Below are 23,400 nucleotides of genomic sequence, written 5' to 3'. Positions count from 1 at the left end.
TAAAAAATAACCTGTACAGATTTCACACATAATTTGTTCTCTCTGATTTTGCGCGGAAAGTATGAATTCTCCTTTTCTCCCTTATGTTCTAGTAGTGCCATGGCACGATGACACTGCCTCTAAAGCCGTCCCTGATTTGAACAGAACTAGTAATAACAGTAGGCCTACTAATATTATAGTGCATATATTTTATCTTTCCACGCTCGCATGTAAGCAGCTGCGCTATGAACTGTCGTTTCCGCTCGACCTCCGCGAGCGTGGAAAGATAAAATGTACTATATTTGTAGTACGTGAACACGTTTAAAAACAGCCGACCTGACATTAATTTTTAAAATATCTTCTAGGTCTTTGTTTAAAAGTAGGTGAACTTTTTCCATTCTTCTGAGAGAATTCAGGTAATAAACGTGTAAAATAAAATAATGCTTAATAAATTGTGGTTCAGCCACGTAGTCAAATATTTTTGACACAAATTGGTAAGGGTGCTATGTTGTTACTGTTTTGTCTTGACAGAACTTCGTGGTACGACAGTCGAGTCAGCCCGATACAATGGCCATCTCAGTTCGTCTTCCAGCAGGCAAAGGTCCTTACATCGAGCACTACCTCATCCAGGCGGTTGATGGACAGCTGAGTCTCGAAAGCTCCGATAACCGATTCAATAACATTCCCTCACTCATTGCTCACTACTCCCAGTGCTGGTGAGTATATGCTAGTTTTTAGAAAAGATGTGCACTGCCAAATGAAAACTTGAAATCTAAGTCATCTTAATATAAATGTTCAGTTTTTGTTGTTGGTTTTCTAATGTAGCTGTAATGCCTATACATAGTATATCCACTTGAGACCAATAACAGATAAGATAAATGTTATACCACTGTGATAATGGACTGTTTACTTTTACAGTGATGAACTTCCCGTGCAGCTAACGCTACCGAGGGCAATGCGTGAAGCCAAGAACCACCAGCAGTTGTCCTCCCTTGCTCTTCTCGGGCAAGGTGAGGTCCCTAATAAAAATAACTTGAAATATTTTTGTATGATATGTTTAAGTATGTTTTACGGGAAGATTGAAGACTGAAATTACCAAAAATTACATTTTTCACTTTTAATTTAATTAAATTTTCCGCGTTTTTCTGAATCAGAATATATCGTCGTTGTTCCTGCAATAACTTCTATGTGCGAAATATAAAATGTTTCAGTAGGAAGAGAATGTGGTGCCCACAAGTGGCGAGGTAACACGTTGAAGTACAAAGTGTCCAACATGCCCGACTGTCCAACAGACCCTAATTTACCCTATGTCACATAGAAGTTATTGCAGGAACAACGACGATATACTGTATACAGTTTATTTAAATTATCTTTTATGTCCTTTAACTGGCGTGTTTTGAGGCACATTAGACTACAGAGCATCAATAATAAGATCTAGATATTTATCGTTGTTTTTCTAAAAGCTATGTGTTGCATTCTTCAATGTAATGAGAAACTCCAAGTGCAATTTGATTGAAATTTTGCACAGATGCTCGTTATACTGTATTACATCAAGTAACGAACAATCATACTGTCCACAGCAGTTTTTTCTAAATCTAAACTATTCGACAGAGTTTGTACATATTCAATATCTACGAGTTAATTTACTCAGAAATGATGTACACGAAGTATAGTAATTTTAGTAAAATATTAAATGAACTTTATTTAAAATAAAAATAATTCACTTCAAAATCGGCAGGCAAATTTCTTCATGATTTCTTTGTGTTACGTAGAATAAACTATAAATGAGATTAAGTTTGTATCGGCGAAGAAACGCTTTTCTAAGATTAATTATAAACAGAATTAGTTCTACTTTTCGTGTGAATTTTCCAAGATAGGATCCTGAGAGGCCACTGTAGGATAGCTGAGAGTTCTCCATTGTTTGAAGATTACTGTACCTTGTAAATCCATTTGTTACGCGTTACTTAATTACTGAAGTAAGGTCTAATACATTTTAGTATCCATATAATTTTTAAATGCATATAGCGTGAACGGTTTTCGTGTAAATTTAATTTAAAAACCACCAATTTGAAGCCACTGACCGATGCGACCAGCTTGCAACATTGTAGCCAGAAAGGGAAATGGGAGGTAGTTCGCTTAAGTAGACAGGCCTGAATTCGTTGACCTCTTACATCTGTATTACGAGAGGAAAGAGGTGGCGATGTTGCCAGACTGCTGAAACTTTCAAGTCAATTTTCTAATTAACCATGCATTTAATCACAAAACGTAATACAGGTTTTCTCTTCATTTATCGTCTCTGTCAATCTGCAGGATTATTTCACTTCCACCCTGTATAGGCCTATCTAATATTTTTTACGTATGTATTTGCCTAAGAGAAAAAACCATACAAATTAAAAAAAAAAAATACTTTTAACGATATTTGTAATCTCTCCAAGTTTCTATACTTGATATTGTGACCTTTAACATATATTTGACATCAATGTTGTAATTTGAACTCAGGGGCGAATGGTAGTCACGAAAGTTAGGCTTGCTTTTTTTTTATTCATAGGGGAAGATGGGAGGATATAATAATTCATAATTAATAAAAATAATCACACCCACATAAATAATTTATTTTATAATTATGAAATCATTATGAGTCATGGATCATATTCGCTTATCAGATGTAGAAGTTCGATATGATATAACAAACATGGCCAACAAAACAGTTTAGGCTATTTAGTTTTTTCGGCCCTACCAACCAATGCACATTGTTGTATTGAGCTGCACTGAACAGCGCACATATTCTCTATAATGTCTTTCTTCTCTTGAATAGTCCTTCGGGAAAATGGATTTAATAATAAGGTTTCAATGACACACAATTCCGAACACATTGCAATACTTCAAATTAATGTTTAAGAATTAATAATACATGCATTCCGCTCATACAATTACATTGCACAGCACATTCGCCCTGTCAATACTGCTCTGTGTAACGTTAAATAGTCGTTGGTGTAGCTCTCGGACCAGAGCTTCAAACAACACATAACAGAAGTATGTGCGCCTAGGACGGACCAAGGAGGAAGGCACTTGCGCGCGCATCATATTCTCGCTATTTCTACGTCTTTTCTGTAGCTCCGAGAAACGAGCAAGCGTTGCGATACTTGCGGTGTGCAACCTGCGGATGGTATTACGCCTATACAATATTCCAAAAATCAAAATAAATTTTAATGTACGTAATCCCAGTTTGAGAAATACACATTCTACGGAAATATTGGGCTTGCACAGCAAGCATAGGATGCCCTGAGAAATCGCCCCTGTTTGAACTATGTATAAGTATAAATTATTCTGACTGTTGAATTTATGTTACCTAATCATTTAGTCTGAGTGCATTGATGACACATGTCTAAAGACAGTGCGATCTTTGAACTATGTGTCTGGGCTACACTTCTTACACATCGAGAGGCAGAGTTTTATTACAGTAATGAATTGTTATGGGTGGGTGTTAATTTGTAGAGTTCTGGAGGTATCCAATGGCGAACCCGCGCCCCCCAGAACAACGCAGCCAGCAGCAATCAGAAACACAGAGTTTGCAACAGAGGGTAGTGATGGCAGAGGGTCATCAGAGTCCTCCTAGCAGCGGCAGTAGTCTGAGTAGCCTCGGAAGTGGTGAGTACACAATAGAACCCCGATTATCCGTCACCCTATTAATCGATTGTCAGATTATCCGTCTTTTTTTAGTTTCATTTTTTTTGCCGTTACAAAATGATACAAGGTAAACATTCCCGTATTATTTATTTCGTTGATAACTTTATAACACCACTTCTGTACTGTTTACATAAAAGATACTGTACAAACCAATTATAAAAAACTCAAACCCTTCAACTTTTAATATGTGTGATATGTTTACTGTATCATATTCTCTTTTTATATAAAATTCCATTAAGTTTAAGTATTTTAACAAAAAAATGCCACGATTTTATATCACAAACGAAACTTGCTTTATAGGAAACAATAACAACCACAACAGTGGCAACAACACTGCAGTGAGAACACCAACATCAGAGCTGGGTGGCAACTCAAGTGTGGGAGATGCGATTGTTCTCAACCTCGCTCCCCTGTGCTCGTCGGAACACTCGCAACAGCCTCAGAGCCTGATGAGCACATTCAAAGGAAGTGTCACAAGCTCCACGTGTGATGTCGTGGGTAGGTCTCATTGAAAAGTTTCGCTTTGTGTATCTTAGAAACTATTTAAGTGAATAATGAAATAAGAATTTTGCATGTTCTAGGTTTTGATTAGGTTTGCAAATAATATGTGAAATTATACGAAGCACAGTAAAATCCCACGTATCTGGCACCCAAATAACCGGCAATACCAAAACAACGGCACATTTTGGCTAAGAAAAAAAAAGTCATTCATGCGAAAAAGAAGAGTCTGACGAAGATGCGAGTGTTTTTCGTAGATCGCACATGCCGCATATTCTGCTTACTCTTTATACTCTTTACTCGTGAAAACATAGACAAAAAATCCGTTATGTTCTGGAGTAGAGGGTAGCATCGGTAATCTGTCACTTGGACCTTGAAAACAATGCGCAGAGGCGATATCTTTCAATTTGACACTTGAACTCGCCCGTTTCGAAGGGGTGTTGGATGAATCTAAATATGAAAGTGTGAAATTCTCTGTTCCTACAGCGTGTAAAAATTTCATTCGAGTGATGGATAGTATCATGGTTATTATTGGTAAGCACTGCTGTTGCACAATGGATTCCGTGAAACGCAAGCGAAATGTTCTTGCGCTCAAATCATCGAGCGCTATTTCATAGTCTTTATAGTTGCAGTCCACACCTGTGGAGTAACGGCTAGCGCGTCTAGCCACGAAACCAGGTGGCCCGGGTTCGATTCCCGGTCGGGGCAAGTTACCTGGTTGAGGTTTTTTCCGGGGTTTTCCCTCAACCCAATATGAGCAAATGCTGGGTAACTTTCGGTGCTGGACACCGGACTCATTTCACCGGCATTATCACCTTCATCTCATTCAGACGCTAAATAACCTAAGATGTTGATAAAGCGTCGTAAAAGAACCTACTGAAATAAAATAAAAATTTATAGTTGCAACATTGGCTACACTGCTCTTCACGTCATATGACTTACATTACCGCCATTTAAAATTGTCATAAGGTTATGAAAACTTTTAGTATTTTTTACGCTATTATGTATTACTGTATTACAATAATTATGAACACCGTATTCAGTATTAATTTTTAATATCTATATGAAAATTACTAAATTTCAACATGTAAAAAAATGTTTGTGCAGTACAATGTGTCTTTACATAACCTATAAATGTATTTTCCAATTATCTGGCACTGACTTTGTCCCACAGTTACCGGATACGAAGAATTCTACTGTAATTAGTTCTGTTGAAGGAAAGGAGAAAGAAATTTCAGTTACATGGAATATAATCATAATCATTTATCACATCCACTGATCATATACATGATATGGGACATGTCATATTTAAGTTGTATCTTCTTTCTGGTCTTTTTGGGGAAGAGAAGATAGGAAGTAGAGAGTTCATGTACAATGGATCATGCTGATATGGTCACATCCACTCAGTATCACCTGAGTAAACAGTACAGGTAATTATTTCGTGGAACTGATTTAATATCCTATGAGGACCATTTAAATATCCTTTGCTGCTAAGCAGTATGGCCACTTGCTGACCTCTACTTGACTGTCAACCATGGACTTCTCTGATTGTATTGTATTTTCTCTGTCCTTGGGCAGATTATAACTTCCAAGTTACAGAACCTGTCAAATTGTTTCTAAGAAACGTCATTAGATCAGAAGTTATTAGATTACTGCTATCATATATGATGTCATTGTTCTGTGGTTCCTCAACTTAAACCTTTGTCCTGCAACTGCGCAGTACTTTATCTGCTGACAAACTCTGTGTGACTTGGAATTGTGTCACACAGAGTTTGTGTGCACTCGATGTGGGTCTCTGGCGCTTCGTCAGCCCACGCGAATTGTGTGGATATAAAGGGAAAAGTTGAGATGGTGTTGGGTGGAGTTCCCGGGTAGCTCAGTTGGCAGAGCACTGGTACGTTCAACCAGAGGTCCCAGGATCGATACCCGGCCCCAGAACAATTTTTCCCTTGAAATTATTTAAATTAATCATTTTACCATGTAGGCCTATTGTATGTTTTTGTATAATTTTTCACTTATTCCACATCTTAAAGCTACAATGCTGATATAAGATCCATGGACTATATTAAAATTAAATGGAATGAAAAATGACAAAATAAGTTTTACATCCGTTTATATTACCTAAAATCTTTTGCTACATGATAAATTAGGATTTTATGTAGTGTACTTACTTCATAGATTCATTGATTATCTTCTACGTCTTTTTATTTTCTGCAGGAAGTCCTTCATCCCCCACCAGTAGCAGTGTGGTCCCTGGGGTTGGTACAGCAATTGTGGTGACAACTGCTAGCAGCACATCAAGTATAACTGCAACAGCTGTGGTCAGGGGGCCGAGACCCACGCCACCAAACACACTGAATCTCGTGTGCTCTGCCTCATCTCACTCAAGCTCGTTGGCAACCTCAGGTATACAAAAAAAAAAAAAAAACGCTCAATACACATTACACAGCAGCTTAATTGAATAATAGCATAAACAAATTTAATAAAAGTACAATAGAATTTAAAATTAACATACAAGTAATTCGCTCTCAAAAACTGCGACGTTAATCAAGAAGTCTACTTGCTTTGAAATCACTAATGACATTTAATGTAACATCTAAGGAAACATTATTTCTAGATCACTTTATTACTTTTTACATCTTGATTATATAAGTTTTAACACTATATCACTTTTAAAAACGTATTATGTATCTTTCTCGTGTTAGATTTTATATAACCTCATTAACTTGTTTCAGCCTGTTATCAGCCATCTTCAGAACTGGTTGTTGCTGGTCTTGGCGCCTTTTGCAACAACCAATTCTGAAGATGGCCGATAACAAGCTGAAACATGTAAACGAGGGAATGTAAAATTTAACACGAGAAAGACACATAGTACATTTTCCGAAATATTATTTTTTATTTATTCATTTTGCGTAAAATAAAAACTACACCAAATACTGCACAAAGATAATGAATGACCTTCTTTAATTTCTTAATTTACTGTAGGTTTGTTCCAGCATGGTTCAGAATCGATTTTGATCTGCCTGCTCATATGCAGTAGCTGACTGTGCGTTCCAACAAGACTAGAACTGATTCTGAACCGATACTGAACTCCCAGTTCTCTGTTCCAATGTGCTTTAGAACTCGTTCTGAACGAGTGAAATTGGTTCTCGATTAAGAGCAGGAACTGGGAATTCTGAACTGCTGACGCATGAGCAGATGGTTTAATCTGAAATTATAATTAAAATGCTTCGAGACTAGGCAAGCTGAAATAAAAAAAAAATAGGACACTATGAGTGATTTGAAAGATGATAGCGATATATTTTACGAAGAATTAAGTTCGGAAGATGAATATAATTTTAATATGAGAAGAAACTCCGAAAGTCGTGAAAGAAGAGTTCAAGAAACGTTCCAACTACGTAAAATTCCAAACTAGTTCTGACAATACACAACTGGTGCATGCATCGAAACAAGTTCGGTATTAGTTTGGAACGCATTCTGAATTGCTTGCTGCAATAAACCTTATGAGTCATCTGTCTCTCCTGCAGTTTGATGGAATCAGGCCATGGTACATGATTCATAACATTACAAAACACTCCGATCGTGACTATTAATCCAAAATATGATGCATTTATTTATCATACAGCAGAAATGTATTAGTTTATGACCCACTAAAAACGTCAGTTAGATAAGTTTCGCTGATAATCGAATTTAATTAACAGTGAGTAGTTAATGGCAGTTAGTAGAGATGTCAGCATACACTATGATAATGGAACTTATATTGAACCACATTATACACTGTATGGTCTATTGAAGTTATAATTAGACTGAGACATAAATCGAAGTAAGAAATGTGTGTATTTTCATATGTTTAAAATGTGTTCAGAACAGTGGCAGCTCATGACTTCTGAACCAGGTGGTAAAGAACAGCCTATGAACTAAAGAAAAACGTATTTGTTCTAAAAAGAATTACAAAAATGCATGTAACATTCTAATGTCAATTAATAGATCATTGCTCAATGAAATCATGAAGCAAACATTTAAATGGCAAAATATTGAACATATCCCAACAAATTCACATTCCTTACTTAAAGAGAAAATCCACTCTTCTCTCCTTAACACTCTCAAATCTCTCGATTACTCGCTGGTTGAAGTCTCGCTCTGTGGTCGGCATTCCTAGTGTTGACAGTCTGTCTTGAGACATGATATTGGTTAGAAACGATTTTATACGCTTCAGAGTCGTCATAGAAATTGTAATTAGCACAGCCAACAGCTTCACATTTTAGCTGGGGGTCTCTGAAAGATTATTCAGTGGAATGAAGTCCAAAACACGTGAACAACCTGGCATGTTTCTAAACTCTTTTCTTGAGTAAATAACTCCTAGTTCTGTTTTAAGATTTTTCGAATCCAGATATGAGTAATAATCGGTAAGAAATTTGAACACATTTTCTGGAAACCATTTACTATAATGTGAGAACTTTTTGGTAAGAAAAAAGGGATGCTGCAACAAGATGTCAAATAAATTTGTATCTTTATTTTGCTTCCAATTTTGATCACGTCGCAAATTTCTTTGGATTCCCTACGTCTTTCAGAGCTTTTGTCATCTCTTTTCGTTTTTCCCGTACATTCGACTGGAATCTGGCACAGTTCATGTATTCTGTTTCTAACATTAAACATTTCTCACTCGAAGGACTCAAATCGGCTTTTAGCTACTACTAGATCAATATCTCGCTTTTGCAGCTAATTATACAGAATATTAACATATGGCAATACTTCAAGGAAAAAAGAGAGCCAGAAAACAAAACTGTTATTCTTCAGAATATCGTTGTAACCTGATACCTGTTGAATTGTGGCGGCATTTCTTATATATTCTACAGTAAGTATTGTCCTCATACATTCCAGAAGCAGATCAGGTTTTTTTATGCATGAACATTGAAATCTGAATGAAATGGTGAACGAATGATAATTTATTTCTTTTGATAACTTCAGTATTGTAGCCTAGCTAGATGCATTTAGATGAGATGGATCCTGACCCTGTAGAGTCAAACTTCGCAATGAATGCTTTTGTGTATACACAGCATTGAGCTTATGAAAGTGAAACCCCGCCTCCCTCCCGTCATGCCTCTCAATTCCCCCACACGTCCAGTATTGTCTTTCTCCAGGTAGCCAGCAAAGCTGCTACCTCACAAGGCTTTTACAAACGATGAAGTTCTCGTCAGAGTTGAGAGTCCATAGATCCCAGTCAGATGAAAACTTATTTAAATGTAAAGGTAATAGAATGTAAATTTAAAAATAATAGCACTCACAACAAAAATTAAATCATTTCACGAGAATAATTGAGGACCATTTTTGCAAAACTTGCTAACTGCAAAATTTGCAAAATTGAGATTTTGGTGGATTCGTTAACATAAAGCAGCCCTCTACACGATGTTAAAGTTATCTTAGTAAAATTGAATTATTTCTCTTCATTGTAGTGTGTTAAAAGTGTGATGGTTGCACCTATAACCTATTTGTCTCCATTCAGTTTTTTGTGTCTCCTGTAAAATTTAGTTTCTTCAGTTAGAAAATTTTGCAAAAGCGGTCCTCAGTTTTGGTGGTAGTGCAAACCCTGCTACCATATGGAGCAGCTGCCACTGGTTCAGAATTAACTTGATAACTGGGAGGCAGATGGCTGAATTTTGGGACTTCTTAACTACTCATTCAATTTTCTTGAAATTTATGCCACACAATTGTTATGTTCTTATGTAATAGTGCACAAAGTATGTTTTAATTTGGTGTAATAGTTTCGGACGTATCATAATTTTTTGTTAATTTTTTATTGTCAAATAAAAAATGTCTCCTGCGAAACAATTTTTATTTTTTAAGTTCATACTTTTTCTTAAGGTTTGTCATAGATATAGTTTTCAAATTTATGCTGGTTTTTAATGTCAAATGAGTAGTTATTGTTGAGGAATTTTTAAAATTTCATTGAATCGAAAATTTTATATAGAAATTATTTTTGAAACTAAAAAGCTAATATCTATGAGCTTCTGCAGAAAAGCCAGCATAATTTCTGTTCATTACATATTTTTGCACTTCTGTACCAAATTTCAAAGCCTTAGTTTAATTTGTTTCTCAAGGAACGTTTTGCAAGCAAAGAACAGTGAAGAAGTGGGCATACTGGATCCAGGTGTTTAAATTCCAGACCATTTAAAAAGGGCTGCTGTGACGTCAGAGGGCCTTCCATATTGTGAAACTTTATATTTTCTTCGAAAGAGGAAAGATTGTAGAAATTCAGTCATCTGTCTCCTTTATAAAGTAAGGATATAAAGTTGTATGATCAATCCTTCAGTTCTAATCTCTATGTGGATATATCGATGGAACTGAAGTAATGTCATTATTTCAGGTGTGAGGTCGGCCACAAATAGTCCTGCACAGTTGATATCACCTCCCTCAACAGTCTCCACAAATGGGGAGACTTCACGGGCAGGTCCCCTGGTTTTGTCAGGAGGAGGCAAGACTCCACCACCACCTCCTCCCCGATGGGCCAAACCCACATCCCTTTCATCAGCAGCTGCTCCTGGTCAGAACTTCACGGTGACGACTACTGTCACCTTCAGTGTGAACCACAACACCACACCGCCCCCACACGTGGAGGTTTCATGTGTGCAGGTATGACAGCACTGTTCATCATTGATAATGAAGGAAAATTAAACAATTTGGACTACACATTTATTTCTGAAAAATCGAGTTCAAGAAACGGATTATTTCAAAGACCTGGTTGCTATATAGAATTAGAAAACTAGAAATTTTTGCTATCAGTGTATGTTTTTCAGTGGCGTAGTATCCATGGATATGGTGGAAGCATTGCTTTCCTTTGCATAAAAAAAATATGTGTATACAGATAAATTAATTTTTATTTCTTTTTTTTTCTTATATTTCGTTATTGTATATTTATACTGTATAATGTTTGACTCGGGATGAATTTGAACATGCAGGTCGATGTAGATGTTAGCTCCCGACTACCTGGCATGTGACAGTAGATTGCTGGGAACATAAAGGGAGACAGAGAGATACAAAAGCATAATGTTTTCCTTCTCTTTAAACTGTCTTTTCTGACGTTCCTCGGCTGTACTGATGATAAGCATCAGCAAGCAGCATGTGGTACTCTTCACAACATGATAATATAAATAATGTTTCAAAAATTAAATTACTACGATATTATTAACACTCGTAGTCACTTACGTTAATACTATAGCCATATAATATAGCATTACTAGTAAATAATAATAATAATAATAATAATAATAATAATAATAATAATAATAATAATAATAATAATAGTAATAATTATAATAGTAATAATAATAATAATAATAATAATAATAATAATAATAACTAAATACGAATAAGTGGTTTTCATGATTCTGTCCGCCCATCTGCCTATGCCCTATGCTCAAAGTTACCGTTCAATGATTTTACTTATGTGTCTTGAATATTTTTAACTCTAAAAAACACGTTTTAAACACCTAAAATAGATTTTAAAATATTAGAATTGCCTCTAAATACTATTTTTAGGCATTTAATAGGCATATCAGAAGAAGACAGCTATGTTAGAATTAAGATATAAATAACTGAACTTATGTATCTAAATATCTAATTATGTAAATTTGTTTTCATTATAGGTACAGTACCTTAAAGGGGGAATCAGTGTTAGAATTAAAATATAAACAGCTACAATTATATACATCAGTTTAATTATATAAGTTTGGTGTCACATATATTAAGTATTTTAGAAGAGGACAGCAATCTTTGAATTAAAATGAAGGCAGGAGATTGTAGAATTCTTGTAATTGCGTACAACGTGGCTGCTCAAGCAATTAGTAATATCCTGACTGTAATGCATATACAATGATAATATTCAAACATACGCTGATACTGAGTTTGTGAATGGGTAAATAATTCATGGGATGCTGTGAAACTGAGACAGTCGTTAAATCATTTAAGGTCTGTGGTATTAGTTATGCACTGGATGGTACAGAGGACAATTTGTTGTATAACTCAAATTCTGATATAGAAGAGGTTTCAGTTTCAAGTGACTCTTCATTTAGCTCTGGAGATGAATTTCTTTGTTTTGACGAATAAGATTAAAAGGTATTCTTTCCTAGTTAGATTAGGCATTTGATGAAAGCAGACCTACGTATTACTTTATAGTTAAATACTGTAAATTCATTATAATATTCAGTGATAAAGTTCTTTTCCTTAAAAATGTGTACAAAAAAAGGAGGTACAGCTGATATGCCTGTGCATCTTATACTACAGCAAATACAGAAATAAAAAATTAACGAGTTCCTCTTTCTTTTCAGTCGTACTGAGACGAGTCTAAACCAGTAATGTTTCTTTCTCACAGACAAGGATTTCTCTACTTCAAAAACTAAACTTTGTAGATAAAATAGTCTGAAATCATCACTGCGAAGAGTATCCTTCGGCACCCATTATTTCTTCAAAGAAATGTCATGTCAATAACTTACATTCTCTTTTGTCAAATTTTCAAATACATACCATAGTGTTGGTACAACCATGAAATTTCAAGCTTGTTTCAATTCTTGCTTTTACATGCAATATTATTTTATGGCTTCACATAGGATTCGGAAATTGTTAAGTTATACGTTTAACTCTATTTAGCATGCTAGATTTTTAAACGAAGAAACTTTTTTATTTGGTATATTCTGAAAGAAGACGTTTTCTACACACTACAGGTCACACCTAAGCGGCCACAGTTGGAATCAGATGGTCTGCAAACGATGTCGTCACACTGTAGCAGTACCAGCACTCTGGAACAACGGAGCATGGGTGGGGTTCGACTCCACCAGGTGATGTCTCCTACAACACCCGGTCCAAACAGTGACTTAACTAAACTGCCGGCTAATGGGCGAGGGAAGAAACATCGTCCGAGCCACGGGCGCCAAACTTCCATCAAGGAATCTCACCACTATCAAGAGTCAGACATTTTAGAATCGCCTACGATATATTACCGCAGTTCTGTTGCCGATAAAGTCTCAGACTATGAAGACATTTGGGGACCAGAGTTGCTGTCGACATTCAAGCCACCTCACCCGATGCCACGGTCTTCCCCTTTCTCATCTCCAGAAGATATCAGCTCGAGTAGTGGTGGGAATAAGAAGACCCCTGATCTTTTGGAAAGAATTGGCACCCCTGTTTCTGGCAGCTGCATTTCTCTGAACTCAGTCAATAGTAATTTAAAGGAACAACAGAGAAATAGACTGGGGCTCGTTATAAACACTGGCAGTGGTGGCAATTCTAACACAAATTCCCCCATGTCTCCTCCGGGTTCGGAACCAAAGCAGCAGTCGGAGGAATCCGGGACTGTGACACCGAACAGCACGAAACAGGGCAGTCCTTTCTATGCGGAACCGGCTGACGCACTGAGACAGGCAGCTATGGTGCCTCGCAGACGACCACGGCCTGGTGGACAACAGCTGTTCCAGCACCAGCCACGAAACCACCGCCATTCAGATCCAGCCTCGTTCCAACAGTGGCCAGTGCTGCCACATCACACGGGTCAGCTGGAAAGGATAGACTCGAATGACGAACTGGCAGCCACACCTCTTTCCTCCTCTGTCGACAACCTAGCTCTGCTGAAGAATTCGCGGAATGGGGTGACTATTCAGCAGAACAACAGGCCTCGAGGGAAGCCTGTCCAGCCTCCTAAAGTCAGGCCTAAGAATATTAGAGGAAAATGCTTCAACGATACTTCGTGGGCTGTAGATTCCAGTTGGGAGTTTATAGGTGAGTCTTGATACGTAACTAATGTTGATATTACACTATCAAAGTTCTTTGATAAAGAATATGATGAAATATTTTTATACATCTTGATTACACAACTTTTAACACTGTATCACTTCGGAATATGTATGATAAGACTTTCTTGTGTTAATTTTAACGTACCTTGTTTACATGTTTCGACCTATTTATGGGTCATCTTCAGAACTGGTCGTTGTTGGTCGTGGCGCCTCTTGTTGTTTCCTGTGAGGGTGCGTTCGTAGTGTAGAGTCAAAGAGTGTATGTGTTTTGAAATTGAGTTGTGTGTTGAGAATATTGTTGGGGTGTGTTTTCGTGTGTCTGTATATTTCATATTGTTTTAGTGTGTTGAGTTTCTGGCTTTTTGGTTGGATGTGCAGTATTTCCATATCTGTGTTGATGTCTCTGTAGGTGTAGTTGGCATTTGTGATGTGTTCTGCATATGTGGAGGTGTTTTGTAATTTTGTTATGGCTGTGGTGTGTTCTTTGTAACGTGTTTAAAATGATCTACCTGTGTAACACCTGCAACAACTTCTACATAGGACAGACAGGCAGATCATTTCAAATACGTTACAAAGAACCCATCACAGCCATAACAAAATTACAAAACACCTCCACATATGCAGAACACATCAAAAATGCCAACCACACCTACAGAGACATCAACACATGGAAGTACTGCACATCCAACCAAAAAGCCAGAAACACTAGAACAATATGAAATATACAGACACACGAAAACACACCCCAACGATATTCTCAACACACAACTCAATTTCAAAACACATACACTCTTTGACTCTACACTACGAACGCACCCTCACAGGAAACAACAAGAGGCGCCAAGACCAACAACGACCAGTTCTGAAGATGACCCATAAATAGGTCGAAACATGTAAACAAGGTACGTTAAAATTTAACACAAGAAAGTCTTATCATACATATTCCTAAAATATTTTATCAAAGATCTGTCATGAAAGGTAGGATTGTGAGTATATTACACTATATAAAATATTTTATCAAAGATAATCTAAAATTAAGGAACAAGAACAATCAGCCTCCATTTATAGTCAAACAAAATACAATCTTTTTGACACACATATGCAAAAATGAATGATAAACAGTACTATGCATGTTCTATTAGTTCAAAATATTACAATAGGCATATGCATATTGCTGAAAAATAAAAAGAAAAGGAAACATCTGTGGTTTGAACCATGGATTGCAAGACGTCACAAGATACGTAGGCCTATCCATCAAAACTCACTAAATGTCTTGAAACGTTACATAAATTATTTGAGAATGGATTAAGATAATTTTCAGTTTGTCCAGTCTTGTTCATCACTCCTGTACAGGAGTTACAGTTTCTGCTATTTTTATGTACACTTCTCGTCTTTCATTTCTGTTTTGTAGTTTATGTGTCTTGTGTTTTATAACATTTTATTTGCTTCATATTCTAATATCATCAGAATTTTGGTTGTAGTAACAGTTCAATAATATTTATGTTCCACTATATTGATTTCAGGCTAGGCAGATCTTAGATAACAAGATACACTTACATTTTATAAAATATCAAAGAACTTTGATAGTGTAATATCAGCCTAAGTCAATTAGACCCAGAAGTGTATTAAATAATCCTATCTGTCTGATTGTGTGTGTGAGGTGGAGAGAGAATATCGATGAAAAGGATCGAGAAAAAGTGGGTTTTTCTGAGTACAATATGTTGGGATGCAGTATGTCATTCTGGTAATATTAATTTTGAAGTGTTTCACATCACACAATTAAATGTACAGTGTAGCTTTGGTTATCGTCATTTTGCTCCATAAAACTGAGAACCACTGGTATAGGTAGATCTACTGCACCTGTAATGATTTTTGCATAGAATGGATGAAACATTTTCGAACATCATCGATACTGCATGCTCTTGAGTCATGACAGGTCTGTGCTTACCGTGCATACAGAGCAGGAAGCCTGATATTTACAGGTATCACACAAATTATACAATTATTGTTTTTATTTGAACATTTCGCATACAAAACGCAGTTGTTAAAGTCTTTCGAGTGAAAAAAGGAAATACGTAATTCAATCAAATATCACCAGAAACTCACTGGAAGGACTGTACTGCATAGTTTCTGACTGATCCCACAACACACTATGACTGATTGCAGCTCTGACACTTTTCAACACACAGATGAATTATTAATAACAGGTGGCAAAAGCTTTACTTTTTGTCTCAGAGCCGTTGAAACTTTTAGATCTATCTTTCAACATACACTAATTTCCACGAGAAAGTTATCATTAATTAAAATTTTAGAGTTATGAATCGCTTCACAGTATATATATGAGATTACCTCTGGCCAGCAAAAAATATCTGTGCAAGTGATGATGTAAGATTTATTTACGAGTATGAGTGGACGTTGTAATGGCAGTAGTCCAGGACTGTGTATGACCAAGTGGGTTGACATTGGTTATTTCTGTTCACAGGAAATGAAGAGGAAGTTGCAGAAGATGGTGACGAGAGTGAATTTGGTGATGGTGGAATGGGAGAGGAGCGAGAGAGACGGTTTCCTACATTGGAGCAACAGGAAAACTCTCTCGGTGATGGAGATGATATTTCTCCAGGTGGCAGGAAGATCACAGTACAGGAGCTAATAGCACAGAGGTGAAGATTTACTTAAAGTGACGTCTTTTGATCTATTTAATTATATATTATGAGAATGTAGTGATAAGAGAGCTTTTATCATATTCTCTTAGCTTGCTAACTACTCCACTGAACTTTTATTTATATTTCTGCAGTGCTTGGGAAAAGTGACATAAGTCAGTTTTCACAAACCTTTTTTGATAATTTATTGACAATTTACACTGGTTTATGTCGATTTGATTTTTTTCTGTGTGAATTATTGTAATGGGCGAAATACTTATGTCTCTTTTCCCAAGCGAGCAGATGTTCCGTAAGTTGTCAATAAATTATCAAAAAAGGTTTGTGGAAACTGACTTATGTCACTTTTCCCAAGCACTGCAGATTTATATTAGTATATTCTCATGTCTTTACACTTTTGGTATTAAGACTAGTTAGCACAAGCTTTTGAGTCTCTTCAGGAAGTTTCCCTTTTCATTGCAAATCTCGCATCTTTAAAAATACGTATATTATTACGAGGATCATAAAAAAATTAATGCCCCACATTTTTTCTGAGAATATATTGAATGAAATGAAATGAATGTTCTTTCACTCTGTTAACTCAGTTCATGCCAAAACATGTTCTAAGTTAGTGTGACTGAAGCCTGAAAATTGATTGATTGATTGATTGATTGATTGATTGATTGATTGATTGATTGATTGATTGTCGCTTTATATCTTGGCTTGTCTACAAAGGCTCGACCTGGGACAGGTCCGTATCGTATTCTTAGGCTAGGGTTGCCAACTTTTTTTAAGAAAATATGGGAGACTAAGGAATTGGCAGAATTTCACATAGAAAATTGACAAATTATTCGTTAAAAAAAAAAAAAAAAAAAAAACGTTATTTTGTACTCTGATAGTGAAGCTTAAATTAAGAGTATTTCGAGACATATTTTGCCTCGCACAATGGTTTTTAATCTTTTTCTTTTCTTTACAAATGAAAAGAATTCTCTCTAATTGAAGTTGATTGCAATTTGCAGTTCTTAGTTGATCAGATGTGTCGTGCTCCTGTTTTAAACATCTGTCCACTTATTGCTCATGGTAGAAAGCGCCATCTCTCTCTCTCTCTCTCTCTCTGTCAGCATTACTATCTGGTAAGCTCAGAACAAAACTCACCAGTTTTTCCAAGTTTCCAATATTCAATTTTAATTATTTTAATTTAACTCTGTAACAACAAAATTCATAATGTAAATCATCTACATTCACAGAAAAATTAAATGTTTGAAATAAAGCTTCTACATTATGAAAAAGTAAGGGAGGAAAATGCTCGAAGAGAAGAAAAATATGGGAGCCGGGAGACTATTGAAAATTACTGCTAAATACAGGAGATACGAGAGGATTGGCAACCCTATCTTAGGCTCACTTTGGCCCATTGTGCGCCCTTTATATGCGATGATTGTCCAAGTTCAACAGATGGCCTGGGTAGCATTTGTGAATCCGATGCTGACAGGTGAGTCATCCTACCTCAGCCTCTGATAGAGCCAGGTGTCATTTCGTGATGAGTAGCCTGATAAGTCCTAGAGGCCCAGAGCCCCAAGCCCTTCCTATATTATCAGCATCGGAAATGCATACTGTTCCAAAGACTTTGCCCCACCTATTTTTACTATTGCAGATGATAGATGAAATGAGTGAAAAGTGTGGAGCGTGTTGGTGGAATGATAGAGAGAAATGGGAGTATCTCGAGAAAAAGCCCTTTGCAACGCCTGCTTTTTGTCATCATAAATTCCATCACTACCTGGGCGGAAATCGAACCCAGGCTACCTGGATGGAAGATACTGCTAGCACTTAAGTCACAGATGTGACCTCGTTTGATATAATATTTCGTTCAGTTTTCTGTTCGGTACGAACTGTATTATGTCCATTGTTACTCTTTTTGTTTAGGAAAACCGTCACGTTATGAAATATTCCATAGATTCTAAAGAATCAGAAGTTCGTTATATATATAATATGTTACTACTCAAGATTTAATGCAAAATTTCTAGTAAATACATATGTGTATTTTATCTTATCTTTAATTAATTTTCATTTTAAAATAACGAATGGCTCTTGAAGATGCACTAAAAAAGATCTTCCTCTTTCTATCAAGGATGGGGATGATCCTCTTCCGTGACTAATGGAATTGTTGTTTCCATTTTGTATTTGGATGATTGATATCTCGTCTGCTTCGAGATTGATAAAACAAAGCTTGCCATGGTAGTCTTTCTGGTAACATATATTATACATTTCATAGCCAACTTCCTCTGATAGTCTTGAATTTCATTTATCATCATAGTTATATTAAGTTAAAAAAAAAAAAAAGAGAGATATTTAAGAATTCTTTAACAAGCATTGAAGTGACATTTTAAATATTCTTTCCATTCTGAAAATAACCTCTCAAAATTTTTTTCCGAGAATTCTGCATTAGCTAAGCATGAGTTACACAAATAAAGTGGACATGCGATAGCGAGATATGTAAGCCCATTTCTCATATTCTCATATAATGTTAATATGTTATATGATACCATAAGACCGTGTTTTAAAGAATGAGTTACCCATTGCAGCACAGTAAGCCAAAAAATTAAAACCAAATGTAATTTTTTATGTTTTTCATATCATGAATCATAACAAAGCTTCGGCCAATTTTTTTCACAGCAACACGACATTATTTACATTATCATGGTAGAAATAAGAGTAATTGTTACTGGTTCATATGTACTGGTTATATCATACATATCATACATATTTGTTATTGGTATCACAATAAAATTTGAAAATCCATTCATTCTTGATTGTGATTCTGCCAGTACCATTCTTTATCTTTGCTACACACCTGTGAATTACAGTTCTTGCCAAGCTTAGACCATCTCACTCACACCACTCTTCTGGCTCATGCCTTACCCAAAACATAACAAAATCATATGGTGCATGCCTGTTAGTTATGCAGCGTTGTCACATTATGACTCTGAATTAGCCCAGCTGCTGGGCTGAGGCAAGTAAATGTCTTTTTAACAGAGAAGTTAGTAGTTATCTCTTACGGCAAGATAAGCTGACCTCTCTACTCGGGCTGAGGCCGTCTATGTTTGGAAATGCTGTTATTGGACGCAGCCAACTGCATAACATGAACATCGAGATCATGTTGTGAGTTCTTTGACTTCTTTCCTCTGAGCTGGGGTCGTCTAAGTTTGGGAAGTACAATATCTTCATTCCTAATTAAGATTGCCTGCTAATTTGCAAAAGAAGAATGTTCAACACTGTTTTAAAATGTACTATAGTTAAAAAGCAACTGTCGTTCTCTGATGACTTGATGAGTGATGATTTTTTTATGTACCGGTACCGTCATTTTCCATAACTATGGTCCTGGAACACAACTAGAGTCCATGATACAACCATTCTAATTTTGTACTCCATAACGTAGTACCTCGTTTATCTATATTTTTGCTGTACTGTAGTTTGAAATCAAGTCACTGCAGCTATCTATGAACGGTCTAAGTTACTTCTACAATGTTCTTTGAATGGTTGTATCATGGACCTTAGTTGTGTTCCAGGGCCATATATGGGAAATGACGATATATTAATTAATCAGTGTGATGATATTGATAGGACAATTTCTGTCATCTTCTCCTTCTAAGTAAAATAAGAAGAAATATTTATTTTTGGAATAAGTACTTACAGTAAAACTTAATGTCTTGTATATTTTGTCTTATTCCCTCCTTATATCCCAACGACGTGTTAAACACACAAATTTGTTTTTCTTTATGAATAATAACCTGAATTAAGTAATTTCCCATTTTCAGATTTCCAGCCCTTAGGCTTTCTCCTGAGATTGTATCTCCCAATGTTCATACCGGGATATCATCACCTCTGGACTCTCGTATGTCTTCTTACGACAATGTCGAGGGTCGCAATCATGATGCAATGTGCTCGTCAAACCACAACCACAACAGTGTGACGTTGCATCCCAACAACCATCACTGTGCCTCCCAAATTAGTGATAATGACGACACACAGACTGTCTTCTCGGAACCTTGGGACAGTTCCCGGTGGGAGAACCTACTACACCTGGACCATGCGGAGACAGGTTTGAGTCCAGGATCCAATTCTGTGGTGCAAGTTGCTGGAGCGACGCCGTTACTGGGACCTGAGGAAGATGACACGATATGTGACTCCAATACGAATGGAACCCATTCAAATAATCACATGGCGAACGGATGCAGTGGACACCCTGTGAGTCGCAGCAAGAGCTTCAAGGAGAGGCTGGATCCTCTGCTATGTGAGTACAACTCAATAGATCAGGGTCCTATTTCACTATCAGTAGTTTTTCTTTGTTTTTATTAGTCATCTGCTTGTACAGGGTGCGTCAGAAAGAACGGATGGATTTCACATGGCAAGAAAATTGTAAAGATTCATCAAATCAAAAATTTATTGTTATCAACATATTCACCAATACATGCAGTTTATTTATGTAAAACAACATTATCCATATGATGTCCTTGGCTTTCAATACAGGCATCGAGGCGTTTTCTGATGTTCGCCATCACTTTCACAGTCATAGCTGGTGCAATTGCCACGATTTCTTCACGAATCGCTGTCTTCAGTTCGTCCAGTGTATGTGATCGATGTTTACAAACTTACGCCTTCAAATGGTCCCAAAGAAAGAAGTCGCAGGGCGCAAGATCTTATCGTAGCCTCGGACAATCTCAGTGCAATAGAATTTCGTCCAGGTGATTTCTTCTTTAATGTTGAACCTGTGATACGAAATGAAGCCACCCACCGCAAAATTGTATTCCGAGTTGGAATCGTAGCGTGACATCCGATGTCGAAATGAGTCCTGAGTGGCGATCACAGACTCTTCATTTTTCAAAAATGTCTCTATGATGAAAGCACGTTGTACACCAGACCAACACCATATTCTCAACTGAAACTGCATTCTCTGGCTGACCCAACAGTCGTGGTCCCCCTCACTATATCTCTCTCCTCGTTGCGTATCGATAGTTTGAAATCCATCCGTTCTTTCTGACGCACCCTTTATTAGTAATCAGTAAACTTAGTATTCCTGCTACCAAAAGACTCAGGTTGCGGGTAAATAGTCTATATAGTAGGTGGAACCCAGGTGATGCAGCAGAGAAAGAGACAGACAAACATGTTCTTACTGCATGTTCGTAGAGTACATCCAACCTGAAATAAAAGTAGAGCAACTACTGACTTTATAATCTAACGGCGCAACAGCCTGAAGTTGGCCTGCGTGACAAACATTTTTTCTTCATAAAGAAGGGTACAAAGTGCTGACGGAGTTGGGGCTCACTTGGAATATGTTCCTTCGTGTACTTTTCTAGAAATTCTCTAAAGTGTTTATTGTTCAATTTATTAAGCGGTATATTGGCATTGACCATCATGGCACATAGATCCCTGCAAAACATGGATTTCTTATCGTACTTTCAGAGTTTGATGGTACTGCTTGTTTTGAGTTACGTTCAACCATATTTCTATGCCTTTTTGTATTGCAGTGTCTTTCAATGCACTGTTTTCTTGTAACTTTTATATCTACTTTGCACAACTTACATGTAATATAATGTAATTATTGGCTCCAAACTCCTGAATTAAGTCCTCCAGCCTTTCATACTTCGAACTTTTTGTCTTCGGCATTTTACCTAGTTACAAATACAAATGTTACATTAAGTAAATAATACGACTTTTACATTTCACTGGTTTAAAGCACTCACTATGACCGTGTTCCGGCTTCAACACAAACTAGAGTGAGCGTGAGTAAGATGCGGTTCTATGTTGTATCAGACGGGACGTACCCCTGGGCTGTGACGTCAGGTACAGTATGAGAGTAGGCAACTGTATTCCAGCTTAGATGTAGCTGAAATACTAATCTTACTTAATGCTTAAATGCATAAATATTATGAACTCTTGGCAACAATTCTTGAACTTTCCTTACGAAGTAAGAACTTGATTGCGAGATTTTTTATTGCAAAATTAATGGAGCTTTATTTTGAAAATAACACAAAATGGTGATTACTCAAAATCAATTATTGTACAGTAGCCATTTTTTTTCTATATCATTTATTATAACTGTAATATAGATCCACCGCTTCTGGTGCACTCTGGGTAGTCTGTTACGAACTAAGTGGTCTACACTTCTCGGCGCAAGCAAAATCCATGAGTTGAAGTGAATAAGGGCAAGTTAAGTGTCCTGCCCCCCCCCTCCCCAAAAAAAATGGCGTGGGAATTATGTCTCCGAAAACATTTTTCTTCAGCGAAATTAATGTCGTTTACATAATATTGATTTTAATCGAAAACTTCTTCAAACAAAATAAAATGTGCAGCATAAAAGTATTCATATACAATTTGCCTTCCAAAATTGCCAATGTAACTTTAGCCATTACGAAAATAGAAAAAAAAAAAATTTATTTTCTCTAAATATTAACTAATATCTATATGATTATGCATTCTGTTCAATATTTCTTGAAACGAAAAATTTAAATCTGCAAAATATCTATGTCAACTGCATTGCAAAATTACCAGGATAACATAATCCATTACGAAAATAGAGCAAAAAGCGGACTTTATTTTTCTGTAAATATCAATTAATATCTATTGGATCAGTATGTCATAGACAAAACATTTAGTGCTTAAAATGTCTGTGAATTGCAACCAATTTTTATTACAGCAGAACATAATCTTAGTCATTACGGAAATAGAGCAAAAAGAAATGTAATTTTTCTATAAATATTAATATTTATTAACGACGCTCACAACTGCCGTGGTTATATCAGTGTTGCCGGTGTGCTGGAATT

At 36.4% G+C, this 23,400-nt stretch overlaps 1 protein-coding gene across 4 annotated transcripts in view; it reads left to right on the top strand.

The window, feature by feature from the left end:
• Positions 1-23,400, top strand: part of spri (Src homology 2 domain-containing protein sprint) — a 728,544-nt gene that overhangs the window by 641,706 nt on the left and 63,438 nt on the right. For all 4 annotated transcript variants that reach the window (XM_069823425.1, XM_069823426.1, XM_069823424.1 and 1 more), the window contains 9 exons: positions 511-695; positions 898-989; positions 3,475-3,627; positions 3,967-4,164; positions 6,382-6,570; positions 10,529-10,794; positions 12,882-13,932; positions 16,429-16,606; positions 20,395-20,870. In XM_069823425.1, the coding sequence (XP_069679526.1) occupies positions 511-695; positions 898-989; positions 3,475-3,627; positions 3,967-4,164; positions 6,382-6,570; positions 10,529-10,794; positions 12,882-13,932; positions 16,429-16,606; positions 20,395-20,870 (2,788 nt within the window). The remainder of the gene's footprint in view (positions 1-510; positions 696-897; positions 990-3,474; positions 3,628-3,966; positions 4,165-6,381; positions 6,571-10,528; positions 10,795-12,881; positions 13,933-16,428; positions 16,607-20,394; positions 20,871-23,400) is intronic.

The sequence above is a fragment of the Periplaneta americana genome, chromosome 4 (assembly GCF_040183065.1).
Source record: "Periplaneta americana isolate PAMFEO1 chromosome 4, P.americana_PAMFEO1_priV1, whole genome shotgun sequence".
Taxonomy (NCBI): Eukaryota; Metazoa; Arthropoda; class Insecta; order Blattodea; family Blattidae; genus Periplaneta; species Periplaneta americana.
This window is presented reverse-complemented; position numbering and strand designations above follow the sequence as displayed.